This window comes from Lactuca serriola, chromosome 4 (genome assembly GCF_051521515.1).
Source record: "Lactuca serriola cultivar US96UC23 chromosome 4, Lser_US96UC23_V15, whole genome shotgun sequence".
Classification (NCBI taxonomy): domain Eukaryota; kingdom Viridiplantae; phylum Streptophyta; class Magnoliopsida; order Asterales; family Asteraceae; genus Lactuca; species Lactuca serriola.
The window spans coordinates 322,725,539-322,741,186 of NC_136411.1; the positions used below are offsets into that span (position 1 = coordinate 322,725,539).

Here is a 15,648-nt window from a genome sequence, read left to right on the forward strand (position 1 = left end):
CAATTCTGAGGCTTTATGTTGCTAGAGCTTAGAGAGGGTTCAGATCTGAAGTTACAACTTTAGATCCAACTCATTGTTCAACTTATCAACCCTTAAGGTCCATAGAAAACCCTAGAACTTCATAAAAAGGAAAACTCACAGAAGAGATGGTGATTTAGGATACCTTTGGAAGATGAAAACTGAAAATAGTGCTGATTTCCCTACCTTACTTGCTCCAACCTCCTCTTCCTTCAAGCCTTCTCCTTCAAAATCTTCAAATCAAGCTTCACACACTCACCAAAGTACACACACTCGAATCAGGGACTCTCTAAGACTGTAAAGAGACCCAAGGGAGGCTAAGGCTCCTTTAAATAGGGACACAAACCCCGAGAATTAGGGTTTCACTTGCCAGCTCCTACTCGCCGAGTCCCACTAGTGGACTCGACGAGTCAGTCACTTAAGTTGCGATCCAATCCCGCTGCTACTCGACGAGTAGGGCAACCAAAAGTTTATTCCTAATCTTTCAAAGTTAGTGAGGCCATTATATAGTAAAACAACAAAAAATGGACAAAGACATTTCAACCAAGAAGACATTAAATTAGTTAAAGTAACTAAAGAAGAAATTAAAAATATTAAATCATTAGAATTACCATTAGTTACTGATTACATAATAATAGAAGTTGATGGATGCAAAGAAGGATGGGGAGCCGTTCTCCTTTGTAAATCCGATAAATATAGCCCAAAAGATACAGAAAAAATATGCTCATATGCTAGTGGTAGCTTTAATAAGACAAGAATGAATTGGACTTCTATAGACTACGAAATACAAGCTTTAATAAATGCTTTAGAAAAATTTAAAATATTTTTACATAAAGAATTTACAGTTAGAACATATTGTGAAGCTATAGTTCGTTTTATTAAAAGTGATCAAAGTAAGAAAATAAATAGGACACGATGGATTAATTTACAAAATACAATACAAGGAAGTGGATATAAAAGAAATTTTGAACATATAAAGGGAGAAAATAATGGAAAAGCTGATATGCTATCCAGAAATATTAACAAATTATTTTCTGCAGATGGATAGTCGAAACAAAGGAAAGAACAAATTAATACAACCTACATAGCAAAAAAGGAGTTCCTCTTCCATGAGTGTTTCTTCAGAAGAAGATAGAAACACAACATCAACAGAAAAATTATTGGATTCAACAATAAAAACAGAATATCTACATAAACCCACACAGCAGAACTCGATTCCTTATATGGAAATAGCGAGTACTACATATAATAATAACCTTTCGCAAGGATCTAGACCACAATCTCAAAATATTCAACATGCATATTATTGGACAGGACCTTCAAAAAATACACAATATACACAGAACAGAGAAGCCGTTATAGCATTTGGTAACTGCACTTTACCAATTTGCTTCGATGAACGCAAAAAGTTTAGGCCCATGATTGGGGTAAACTTGACAGAAGACCAAAAATGTTTGCTAGACAACTTATGGCCTATTCAGACAGTTCCACATGCTTCATCATTTAAAGTTCAAATTCTCAATGCTTTAAGTTTTTACTTTCATAAACAGTCACCATTCACTCCTGAAAAACAAATAAAGAAGTTTACACATTATGTTATTATCAGGAGCACTAAAGTTGGGATTTTTAATAATTGGGCAACAGTCATAAAATATATACAGTGTCAAAATCCCCTTTACAAGGGATGTTATAGCTTCCAAGAAGCTATGAATATTGCTCGAGAACATTTTGGGTTAAACAGTTTTTTCATAGAACCCGAACAGGTGAAAACATTTTCAGAAATAGCAAAAACTAGTCCAGAGCAAATGATTAAAGCTCAGGAGGAAATTATTGCTAAATTACAACAACAACTTATCCAATCTGGAAAAGATACACAACCATTGGCGGAGCTTTATAAGGACAAGGGGGGCTGTGCCCCCCTATTTTTTTTAATTATAAACAACCCTCATACTTTCATTTTATACATATTTGGCCCAAAAATATAAAATTTTGGCTATGGCCCCCCCTGCTTACCATTTTTTTTACATATTATATTCCCCCCCCCCCCCTAAGCAAACGTTGAAGCTCTGCCCCTGTACACAGCATATACAAAGCCAGATTGAAAATAATATTTTGAAACAAAAAATAAAAATTCTTGAAGCAAAAAATGTATATCTTATACAAAGGAATGAGAAAAAAGACGAAAAATTAAAAACAACAATATACAAAAACTATGAATGTTTTAAAGCTCGTATTTTAGATCTCCCTTGGAGATAAACGTTGAGACCAATACTTGATCAGTTCAAAGAATTTGAGCAAATGGTGTCTCAAAAAATTTGTATAGAATTTCCTGCAATTCTATATAAATTACAGCAGAAGATTGTACAGATTGCTTTTCAAGAAATCAATTATAAAGGAGTTACAGTAATCCAAAGATTGAATGATGAAGGTGAAGATACTCCCATACTCCTGTTACAGATAAACCTAAAGACTATAGACATACCAGAAGAACATATAATTAATTTTTATCACAATGGAATGATAGATTACTTAGAATTCTACCTCAATGGCAGCACAGAAAGTCTTCTTAATAAATTAGGAGAAAAATTTATTTTAACAGCCAGAAACATCGCCTCTCACAGCATCAATCCAATTATTGGGTGCAAAAATTTTTCTTCTTTTCCAGCAGCGGATGAACATACATACAGACCTGCTAGAAAAATGATCTTCATCACCCAAAGAACAGTACAACATGGCTATCTTAAAAAATTATCATGCAAACAATAATTAGATTTTGGGACTCTACAGAATCTTTCAAATGAAGATATATGCACAGCTCAAAAAATACCTTTACTACCTGCAAGTTTTCATTGGGAAAATTATAAACTCTTAGCAGAAGGACACTACTTACAAATTTGGTCTCATCAAAATTGGCATATGCTCTTGCCATTCAACGGCGAAGGAGATACACTATTGAGACTAGAAGATACCATGAACAGTGAAGAACAGGTTGACACAGAACCAGGATCACCGGTTTCTATTGATAGTACTCATCGAGACTTTTAGCAAGTGATGTTTTTTCAACAAAGGATACAAAGTGATAAGTTTGAACAAATTTAAGGGCCATTTGTGAAAATAAGACAAGACATAACAAGTTTAAGGGCCATTTATGAAATTATAGTTGTCGTATAGAATTATTATTTCCTACTTTTACAGATCTGCCGTCACTTTATTTGGTGTGTAGTCTTTTCTTACTTTATGTAATGTCAAGTTTTGTCTGTCGAAAATTTTAATTGTAAATCTTACGCTACCCTTTGCCTATATAAAGGGTTGTAAACGATTGTAAAAATCATCGAATATTCATACGAATAAAAAATTATGTTGTTATTTCCCTCATGTCTCTCTAAACACTCTCTTTCCGATTCTCTTAGCCTACCTCTTAAATTCCTAGTTCTTTCAAGCACCTCATATTATATCCCTTATACAAAAAAAAAAAAAAAATAGAAGCTGCTGCTGCACATACAACTCTGGTTGCTTCTCTTCTCATAGCCTTCCTTGTAAGTTTGATCTTCTTGATTTTAATTCATATTGTGTTTATGGTTTAACGGTAAACCCGGAAAAACCGCCATACCCCCTTATATATATATATATATACACACACACACACACACACACACACACACACACAGAGAGAGAGAGAGAAAAGTTCTACTGAGATAATTAACTATCTTAATATCTTAGGATTAACGAGAAAGTGACATGTGGAACCAATGAAAAAGCGACATGTGTCACCGCTGGGAAAGAGCCACAACGCGATGCGCTCTTTTCCACAGTGCGACACGCCTGTTAAAAATGGATATAAATAGGGGCCGAAAACTTCTTCATTTGTTGCATTTTTTGAATCAAAATCTCTCTAGAACCTCTTCCCAAACCCTCGGGACCCGACATTCCTAGTCTTGAGCATTTTAGCGCGGCACTACGACGTCAGAATGCCCAACAAAAAGAATTTAGCGTCGAAGTTTTGATCGTAAAGTTTCTGAGTTTCCGATAGAAAACCTGTTAGTTGAGTTGCACTTACTATTCTTTAAGTGTAACTTATATTTAAGTTCATAGCGTTATTATGAACCTATAAATAAGATTTATTAGTAATTCTAGTTGTTATACTGATTGATCTACTTACGAGAGTGATGTCTAGGAAAGATCTTAGTGAGGTCACCTACGTCCACAGGCAGGATGAGAGTATCATTTATTTATGAGTTCTCAAACAAAGGTTACAAGTACAACCATCAGAGATTCGACCTATTCAATAAGGATACAAAAGACACTTTCAAATGACTAGCAAACATCCTTATTTATTGTGAAGGAATCAGACCTAAAACCCTAACGGGACAAGCCCATAAATCCATAGGCCATGAAAGGTGTTAACCAATCACATTCCACCATGGAGCAACTTTTAGAACATTCATCCTTGATATGTATTTCATGAGCATCAACCATAAACTTGTTAGATCATCATGATACATAGTGGCTCATCATGATGCAAGAGTGGCACATCAAGACCACCATGGCTCATCAACCATCATGGTGGCACATCATAAAATAATCCGTGAGCATCTCTAACTTCTGAGCATCCTTGGACAATCTTGAGCATCATAGAGAACATCATCACATAAATGGATCATAAAGGGATATCATGGCTCATCGAGAACATATATGGCACACCAGGAACATGTGTGGCACATCAAGCCACCTAATGGCGCATCATGATGCACAAATGGCACATCATGATCATTAGTGACACATCCCTGCTTAGCAACACATCAACAAAATGTCAATACTATCGGAAACATCATGTAACATCTCAAAAATCGCAACAAATCTAAACTTTTCAAAACAACCCATTTACAAAAAAGTGTTTACATAACCATTGTTTTCAAAACATTATTAAAAAGCAGAGTCTCCCAAGATTAACAACATAAAAAACCCAAGATCTGTATGATAACGGCTTCGCCTTGCCACGGTCCTCCGAAGTACCTGAAACAAAACTAAAACTGTAAGCCAACGCTTAGTGAGTTCCCTCAAAGTACAACCACATAAACATAAAAAACAACAACATGCAACATGAGCCTACAACCTGACTGGACCGTATCGTAGGGCCTACAACCTATCTGGACCGCTCTTCGAGCCTTCGGCATGAATGGACCGCCTCACAGGGTCTACAGCCTATCTGAATTGCTCTCCAGGCCTTCGGCCTGACTGCACCGCCTCGCAGGGCCTACATCTTATCCGGACCGCCCTAGTTATCTTGGCCTTCAACACAAAACAGGATCGCCTCAACCCAACAAACCATAACATATCAACATACACCATAATAGTCAATAGCTAGCATATACAAGTAGTCATACAAATCTAACAGACCACTACAACATAGCAACATCCTATATATAAAGATAAAAATCTAACATATCACTATAACACAACAACATCCTATATATCAGGATACAGATCTAACATATCATTACAACACAACAACATATGGTAAACTAGGATATCAATCCAATGGGTCGGCCTCGGTGCCTTCGATCCATAAGTACAACACATTCAGCAACAGACACATGAACTTGTTTGCTTTCAGCATTATCAATGATAACATCTAAACGGTTAATTAATGCAAGCTGAAACATAGATGAAATAGCAGTTAATGGTCTATATTTGAAGTACAACTGAAAAGGAATTAGACAAAACATGAATCAAAGGGTGAAGATTAAAGAGACACATAACCTTTAGACTAAAAACTCAAGATTTCTTGAAGATATTAATAGTTGTTGCACATTCATGTAAAAATGAAGCATTAAAAACCAACTATCTTGATATAAGCACAGAGGTTTAAGGGATTGGTACCGTCACTAACTGTATGTGGGAGTTCATACAATTAAATTTTCAAAAGCACTTCGGAACCACATCATGTAAAAGGAAGTTTGATCTTAACATAAAATGCAATCAACTCGAGTCGTGTCTAGCATTAAAAGAGTTTGATATAATTTTCTTTTTAAAGGAAATTATGATTACATAGCTCACATAATTGTAAGTGTAATGAACAACTGTATCTAATAGACGATCTGCAACAACACATCATCATAGGGCGATGCTTGGTTTGTTGAGAATAGCATGTGTGAAGAGTAAATCTGTTTTTTATGGATCATCTAGACCATGTTTTTGAGCCACTCTATCAACCACATCATCATATGTATACAACTTTTACTAATCGATTCATGAAAAATTAGTCAACGAACATCAACATCAGGCTCATTCCACATCATAATAAAAAGCAACACTTCCAAATTTCCCTAAATGTCACAATTTATGATTGTGTTGTTTACTGAGAAGATCTTTGACAATGACATTTCGATACTGCAGGTCAGGGTATTTACCCGAGTTGAGAAAGATAGATTAGATTAGAGAAACTTGGTGGTATGGAATCGAGAAAAGGGATAGAAAAAGAGTGCCTAGCGTAAGTTATATTAATGGTCTATATTTGAAGTACAACTAAAAAGGAATTAGACAAAACATGAATCAAAGGGTGAAGATTAAAGAGACACATAACCTTTAGACTAAAAACTCAAGATTTCTTGAAGATATTAATAGTTGTTGCACATTCATGTAAAAATGAAGCATTGAAAACCAATTATCTTAATGTGAGCACATAGGTTTAAGGGAATGGTACCGTCACTAACTGTATGTGGGAGTTCATACAGTTAAATTTTCAAAAGCACTTCGGAATCACATCATGTAAAAGGAAGTTTGACCTTAACATAAAATGCAATCAACTTGAGTCGTGTCTAGCATGAAAATAGTTTGATATCATTTTCTTTTTAAAGGAAATTACGGTTACATAGCTCACATAATTGTAAGTGTAGTGAACAACTGTGTCTAATAGACGATCTCCTTTAAATAGGTAGAGTTTAGAGTGTTGATTTGTTTATAATTGAAAAAATAGATTTGTGTGTATGGTTATGCTTTAGAATTCCTATCTTTTTGTTGGAAATTCGTTGTGGTCTATATGTAATTGTTGGACTTCAGTGTCATATGTAGAATGTCATTTTGTTATGCTTTGGATACGACGCTAAGAGTAGAACAACACTATCAGACCTAAATCCTAGTTAAGTTACATTCACGTACAAGCTCTTGTTAAGGAATAAATTCCAATGTTTGAGTTTGAACTCTTTTCTTCCAAGTAAAGTATGCAACATGTGAACATTTGTACTTATCGATAGATAAAAATAAGGATTTAAAAAGATTATAAAATTGTCAAAAAATAAAGATTTGAACAAATCTAATATTTTAAAATTTATAAAAGAAAATATGATATATATAAATTGGATAAATATTATATTTTGATGTTTAAAAACCATATATACTTGAGAAAATTACAAAAAATAGTCCCTGTGGTATGCCATAATAGACAATTATAGTCAAATTTCAATAAAATGGACAAACTCCGTCCTTGTGATATTTTGATATTATAGAGATCTTCCCTAAGCCATTAAATCTAACTATTACGTCGTTACTTTTTCCAAAAATGACAAGTTTGTTATTGCGCAAACATGAAAAATATTATATACGTGAGGACTATTTCTGAAATTCTACTACAACCACCAGCCACCACCATCATCTTCATCCACTGCCACCACCTTCAACTACTGCGACCACCATTTTGTTAGAGGCTTGGTTTTTGTTGGGTTGCAAAGTTCTCCTTAGATGTGGCTTACTCTCTTGTATGTGTAAATGGGTTGAGTTTTTCCTATAAATAGGAAGTGAGCGACTCCCATTATGAAAGACCCATTTTGTAAGTCTTTCCTATAAATAGGAAGTGAGCGACTCCCACTATGAAAGACCCATTTTGTGAGTGTTATTTTAGTGAGAGAAATAAGAAAACCCACTTGAACTCTTACTATTCTAATGAAACTTAAACATCTTTATTTACTCTTGGTGTTCTTGATGTTTGGATGATTCACTAGATCTTTTCATTTCCGCATATGTCATTATAATTAGGGTCACTACAATTGGTATCAGAGCGGGTGTTCTTGAAATTCTCAAGAGTTGATCCATAATGACTACATAATTTGAGTGAATCTTCATTGTTGTGAGTTCTTCGTGTTTGAGAGAGTTTTTGTTCTAGAAATCGAATTTATTCCTTGATTTGATTCAAAATTTGATTTTCCCTCTCTAGAATAATTGTTAGTTTCACTTTCTCTCTCTAGAACTTGGTTCATATTCACTTTCTCTCTTTAGAGATTTCATTCATAATCACTTTCTCTTTCTAGAAATATCCAAGTTCTTGTGATCATAGTGTATTTGTCTTATGATTCTTGGGTTGTGATGATTAAAGATGTCAAATACAAATTCAATAAGAATCAATTTTATGGGTTATTGTTGAAAGACGGTACATGAGAAACTTTGATTTCTTATGGAGGCTTGAAAGATGATCATGGAAGATTGATATTTCAACCTCTTTTGAAGATTGGATGTTTGCTTGAAATCACCATGAATATGTTATCTTGATGTGAAAATCAAAAGGAAGGAAAAGAAAGAGAATTATTCAAAAAGGAATATGTTTCTCTTATTGAAGACCCAAATGATCTTCATGTTCTTAAAATTGTTGAAGTTCAAGAAATGGGAAATCAATGTGATTTTGATGAATATGTGAAAGTTTTTCGTTCAATTGGAGTTCAAACTGAAGAATGATTAAATTCTAGTGAATCTTTTGAAGGAATGGTGCCATATCGAAAGCCTTGAATCCAAGAAGTTCAAATTTATCGAACTCCATAAGATTTGATTCAAACTTGCAAAGTTGAAGTTGTCAAGAATGAAGTTGTTATTGAATTCAAAACTTCAAGATCAAAAAACATGAAAAGGAAGAAGAAGAAGAAGAAGATTAAAAGCAAGAACAACTGGGTTTGTATGCAAAAATCTTCAAATGTTGTGATGCAGCCGAAATATATGAAATAAATTTGGGTTCCAAAACAATGATCCTCAAGCGTTGCAATGAATTTGAATTCCAAACCCAAAAGTGTTGATGATTCTTATGAAGATGATGCTAGATCGTTGAAAAATTCGAAGAACGGATTGCACAACATGCATCGTGGATGGTACAATGTGAAGATTAGAGATTTTTTTGTTCCAAAAAAAGAACCAAAGATCTTCAATGATTGATTCATGTGTTGCAAACAGAAAAAGAATCATCAAGAAGGCTTCTCAAATTCTCAAATGTTGAGATCGAAGATGAACGATCAAGGTTTCTGTTTAAATAGTAAATTCAAATTCAATCATTTTTTTAATCATGCTTTTTGTTTTTGATTATTGGTCATTTTGACTCATTAGATCTATTTTGTCTAAACCCCATTAATGACCCAATAAATTTTTTTTATCAAGCACCAAAATCAAAATCAAATTATCAAAAAAAAATATAATCATAGCTTATTTCGAGCACAATATACTATCGTGTTACTGAGCCCACATTCCCAATATGTTACTATTCATCAAGTTGTCCAATTCGATGTCTATTCGTTAAGCCCAAATCGAAAATCCATTATTTTCTCTATTTCCTTCTTGAGCATCAAACGTGAATTCGAAAGCCACACAACTTGATAATCAAAAGTATATTGGTTTGAATTCATGAGATTGGAAGCGAAGGTGATTGCTTGAAATCGAAATTCAATTAAAAGTCAAAATTCGACTGATATTAGTTGGATTCGACTGATGTTTGTTGTTGGAGTCAAAATCTGTTTCGATTTCAACTGGTATTACTTGATGTCATTCAAAATCAAACATGTTTGAGTAGATTGGAGTCTAAATCAAGTTCAATTGAACTCCACCGGCGACCGTCGAACTCCACAAATTCGGTTCAGGTTCGATATTCTTCAATTTCGTTCAATTGCATTTTGCTGCTCCTTTTTACCCTGATCTCAATTGAAATCGAAATCATATGAGTTGTTGTAATCGAAATCTTTGTGATTTTCTTCAATCCTTTACTGCTTTGGATTTACTTCAATCGTTTAGATGTATATGTGAAACTGCAATGTTCATACCAGGAACAATAATCATAGCATACGATTTTATTTTGTAGTATTTACTATATCCTAGGTTATCTCTATATTCAAATAGGTTATCTCAATGTAAAACCGCAATTGCTACTGTTAATAACAGGAACATACAGATTGTGTTCATAACAGTGTAACCATTTCGTCCTCCATTTTTGCTACACATTTGAAAATATGCATATAAATTAAGTAGCGGTTTTTACTGGTTCATTTACAACGGGTTTTTTCTACTTGATCCAATTGGATCCGGCTTGTTTTCAAAACACTGAAAAGCTATGTCCATTACAATATTACAGTAACTTTAGCACAAACTCCAAATCAAACCAAATTAGCACCAAAAACGTAAAGATGGAACAGAAACAGAAAATCCATTGTAAAATAACCACATATTTGGTTTTGAAACAAAAAATGAAATAATATTTGCTAACAATCTGAGTGATTGACTATATATCATAGGATCAAACAGAATTAATCTTTAACAGTATCTAAATTCGTAGTTTCATCATGAATTTATCATAATTCTATCACTAATTTCGTTGACAGTAGAACACAACAGAATGTAGGTTTCATTGACAAAGTTAATATTTTAAATGTTGTTGAAGCATTAGATATTTTATAAAAGAGTTATTAATTTTAAAAAAATCTTATTTGTAAAAAAATTCTTAGAATTAAATTAAAGATTTTTTTTTAATATTATGGATGTAAGTATAATAAAAAACAACTATTCTTAGTTTTGAAAAAATAAGTCATAATATAAAAGGAAGTCCATTTTGGTAATTTTACACATATAATCATTTTTTTTTTGCCAAACACTAAAAATGGCTAATCAACTTATAGCGGTTTGACACTGGATAAGCTAATCCAAACACTTTTTTAAAAACTCTGTTTTGATATTGATATAAGCTAATAAGCTATAAGTTAAAAGGTAATAAGCAATTTTAATAAGCTTAGCTAAACACCCTCATATATCTTTTCAGCTCTTAAAGCATTCATGTGTAAAGCACTATATCTAATGGGATTTGTTCTTGAAACAAACAGGTTCTTCTCAGAACTTCACTATTGTGTAATACTCAAAGAAATGGAAAAGTCAAGGGTAAAAAAGGTAAAAAAAGAAGAGGTTGACAACAATAGTGATTGGAGTTGGTTAATGGACAAGGGTATATCTGGTCCATTCATTTGCATTAGTCTATTTTCAATTCTTGTTCGAGTTTCTGTATCTATGCATCCATATTCTGGAGCTGGTGATTCACCAAAATATGGAGATTTTGAAGCTCAAAGACATTGGATGGAGATCACAACCAATTTACCTGTCAATGAATGGTATCACAACAGCACTTCTAATGATCTTGCTTATTGGGGACTTGATTATCCTCCACTTACTGCTTATCAGAGTTATGTTCATGGGATTTTTCTAAGATTCTTCCATCCAGATTCTGTTTCACTTTACACTTCACGAGGCCATGAATCCTATACTGGGTCAGTTGTTGTTTTTCATCTTTTACACAATTTGAATTTACCAATATTTCAATTATACATATTAGGGGTTGTTTGGTTTGTAGAATGTTTTTGGAAGGATTGAAGGAATGGAATCTGTCACAGGAATTGGAATCGTATTCCATCGTATGTATGTAACAAGGGCTTTTTGGTCTTTTAAATTTCTTCAACCCTTCTCTTGGAATGATGAAATCCATCAAACAAGGGGAATTAAAGGATTTAGATGGAATTGAATTCCATTCATGTGGCAACAAAACAAGCTATGGAATGGAATGGAATCTCTGATTCCAATTCCGTTGGATTCCACTGGTATCTACGAACCAAACACACCCTAACTGAAAAAAACATTACCAACAAATTTCCAACTTCTTTTCTTTTCTATGTTCTTTCTGCAGAAAACTGCTAATGAGGTGGACAGTTTTAACCTCTGATGTCCTCATATTCTTTCCTGCAGTTCTATGGTTTATTATAGTCTATGCAAGCCAATCAAAAGGGTATAAAAGTAACTTACCATGGCATGTTGCAATGATTCTGCTTAATCCATGCCTCATCCTTATTGATCATGGTCATTTTCAGGCATGTATTAAATATTGGTCTAAATACTATAAATATCAACATATATTTCTTTCTATTACAACATTGACCTTTCAATTTTTTTCCTTATTAAGGATGCATTATTGCACTTTGAAAAATCTACCTGATTTTGGCGTTGTACTTTGGGTTTTGATTTTTCTTATTATAGATGTGAAAAATCTTTTGTATTTTGAAGACATTGCTATAATTGGGTAGATAGATTATTTCAATTTTCAAAACAATGCTGTAATTGGAAAGAATGAAAGTAGGATGTTATAATAATTCTTGCATTTAACCCTAAAACTTTCTATTTACATTCTAAAACTTGTAATTTTTTTTTTTTTTTTTTTTTTTTTTTTTTTATTTTATTTTTTTTTTTTATGATTTCAGTATAACTGCATAAGCTTAGGACTTACCATTGGAGCTGTTGCAGCTTTACTTTGTGACAAAGATCTTGTTGCTTCATTCTTCTTCACTCTTGCTCTCAACCACAAACAGGTTCTTCTTCTTCTTCTTCTTCTAACACCCAACTTTTCGCAATTTACAAAACAGTCCATCTAGTTTCTTTTATTAGATTTTTGCCCCAATTTGTATTTAGGTTTATTACATATACTGACTTATGTTTTGGATGTTTGTGCAGATGAGTGCTTATTTTGCTCCTGCATTTTTCAGCTATTTGTTGGGAAAAAGTTTAAGGTGTAAAAATCCAGTTTTGGAGGTTGTGAAATTGGGCATAGTTGTTATAGGAACATTTGCTCTTATTTGGTGGCCATATATTCACTCCAAAGTTGCAATTTTTGAGGTACATCTATTTTCTTTTTTCTTTTTTTCTTTTTTGAGTTAAATGCAAGAAATAGTAATGTTAATGTTAATGTTAATGTTAATGTTAATGTACTTCCATTGATTTATTTTTTATAGCTTCCTATTACAAAATTGTACTTAACTGTGCTATAATTCGCTTTAATAAGAAAAAAGTTTAAAGTACAATGATGTGTTAAAAAATAATGAAAGTAGGATGCTTTAATGCACAAATAAATGCATGTACATTGCTATTTTTTCCCCTTTAAACCTTTTTTCTCATCAAATATTGTCCAAATGAGTAATGTTTAAAAATGATTAATTACATAAAAGGCCCTATATATTGTTTTTTTTTTCCGAATTAAAAATCAACTTTTTTATTTCCTAAATTTTCCATTTTTTTTTTTGATTTGGCCCTTGCATTTTTCCATTTTTTCCGATTTGGTCCTTACGTTTTTCTGTTTTTTCGGATTAAATCTCAACTGTATATTTTTTTTCTTCTAAAAAAGCCCTTTCATCTTTGTGTAAAACCGGAAAATCTGCTAAAAAGACGAAATTGGAAAAATGTAAGGGCTATTTTAGAAAAAAATAAAAAAATAAAATAAACTCGAGGTTTAATCCGGAAGAAAACCCAATACATAGGGTCTTTTATGTAAATTAACCCTTTGAAAAATATCAAAGAAAATGGCAACACACTTCTAAACATAGAAAAAAAAAATTAATTGAGTCGAGTTTAAGTCAAAAAGAAACACCACCATACCATATATTTAAAGCTTACATGGTTGACCAAAATGAAATCTGTTAATACAAAAACACAATACCTTATAATAGATTATATAGGAATTTGGCATTTATATCAACTCTAAAAGTTTGAACATTTAACCAAATATTTTGCATACATTGATGAGTTTTTAAAATTGTGACATTGAGATATATATATTTTATATTTATATATAGGTTGTGTCACGTTTGGCACCTTTTGAGAGGGGAATATATGAGGACTACGTGGCTAATTTTTGGTGCACAACTTCAGTCCTCATTAAGTGGAAAAAATTATTCACAACACAATCACTGAAGCTGTTAAGTCTTACAATCACTCTTTCTTCATGTCTTCCTTCCATGTTTCTTCAAATAAAGGCACCAAGTAAACGAGGCTTCCTCTATGGACTTCTTAATTCTGCTTTCTCCTTCTATTTCTTCTCATTTCAAGGTATCTATCTCATCATTCCATATTTTGTTTTTTAAGCCAAATACAAATTGCATATTTAAATTTATCAAATATGGATAATATTATAATATATATATATATTTTTTTATTTCAGTACATGAGAAGTCTATTCTTTTGCCACTCTTGCCAGCAAGTCTCTTAGCAGTAGAAGAGCCTTTCCTTTTTCAATGGCTAACACAATTCGCCTTATTCTCCATCTTCCCTCTTTTACTTCGTGATAAATTACTTCTCCCATATATCGCTCTTTATGCCATCTTCATCCTCATTCACTATGGAAAACCTAAACCCAAACCCAACACACAAAAACCTAATTTTTTTCTATCATTTCTGATTGTTTGTCTTCTTCTGTTGTCACTTGTTCTTCACGTAATTTATTTGAAAGTAAACCCACCCAAGAAATACCCTTTCCTCTTTGAAGCCATCATCATGCTTCTTTGCTTCTCTCAGTTTGTTTTCATTGCTGTTTATTCCAATCGAAAGCAATGGATTTTGTCAAGAACGTTGCTAGTCGAAATCGAAAAGAAGAGGATTTGATATTTGTATTTTCCGTTTTAGTTTTTAATTACAATTGACTTTTTGATTATTATTCTAATATATAATCTGTTAAACGTTGAGTAGTTTTTAATTACAATTGACTTTTTGATTATTATTCTAATATATAATCTGTTAAACGTTTACTCAACCACCATTTATTTAACCACATTTATTTCTTGTAATGATTCACATATGATTATGATTTTGTTGGCATACAGAAGTAGTGCAACAAAGGATATCGATATTAAGAATGCATGTTTGAATTCACAACCATGTTACAATGATCGTCCTTAAGATAAGAGAAACGAGTATGAGTTTGTAATGATCTAGTGGGAGGAAGTGTTGGAGGATCAATCAAATCAATTGTAGAGGTGTCATTTGTCACCATGTTATCATTTTGACATAAAGGGGTATAATCATCTCCAAAATAGAAAGTGGCTGAACATAAGTCTGATTATTCTTAAAATTAAGATGGTGGATTACGAGCTTATCCCTTTTAATTAAGATGTAACATTCTTGGATGAGGATGAAAGGTTTTGAAGAGATTGTTATTGATTCTCAAACTGAAAATAGAGAAGTTGGTAAACAAAATGAATGTCTTCAAAGATAAAATTAAAGCTTTAAAATCCAACTACGCATGAAAATTTCATCCGATTCGGTGGGGAATCTGTTTGACTCACCCCAATCAGGGATAAGTATTCCCTACAAAAACAAGTATCAGGTATATCAAATTATGTTCCAAATTCCAAGAGTCTGTCAGTTGTCATTTCGTTCAACGCTCTGTATATCAAATCGTCACTTCTCATTTTGTTGTTTGTTAAACATTATGATTGATATAAAAACAATTTGATTATGGCCTTTGGGTTTGATCGCTTATTAAACTTGAAATATATGTATTTTTTTTTGTGCAAGTTAAGTTTATTA

General features: G+C 32.7%; 1 protein-coding gene across 2 annotated transcripts; it reads left to right on the forward strand.

The window, feature by feature from the left end:
• The first annotated feature begins 9,585 nt into the window (after positions 1–9,585).
• On the forward strand, positions 9,586–14,839 carry LOC145097386 (ALG6, ALG8 glycosyltransferase family). Of its 2 annotated transcripts, XM_079034934.1 has the most exons (8): positions 9,586–9,905; positions 11,136–11,573; positions 11,657–11,721; positions 12,046–12,167; positions 12,555–12,662; positions 12,805–12,966; positions 13,920–14,172; positions 14,285–14,839. In XM_079034934.1, exons 2-8 carry the CDS (start codon positions 11,176–11,178, stop codon positions 14,722–14,724), a joined length of 1,548 nt encoding a protein of 515 aa, XP_078891060.1. In that variant the 5' UTR covers positions 9,586–9,905; positions 11,136–11,175; the 3' UTR covers positions 14,725–14,839. The 2 variants fall into 2 exon arrangements, with proteins under 2 accessions (XP_078891060.1, XP_078891061.1); XM_079034935.1 differs by lacking the exon at positions 11,657–11,721 and having other exon boundaries at positions 9,589–9,905; positions 11,987–12,167.
• The last annotated feature ends 809 nt before the right edge of the window (positions 14,840–15,648 follow it).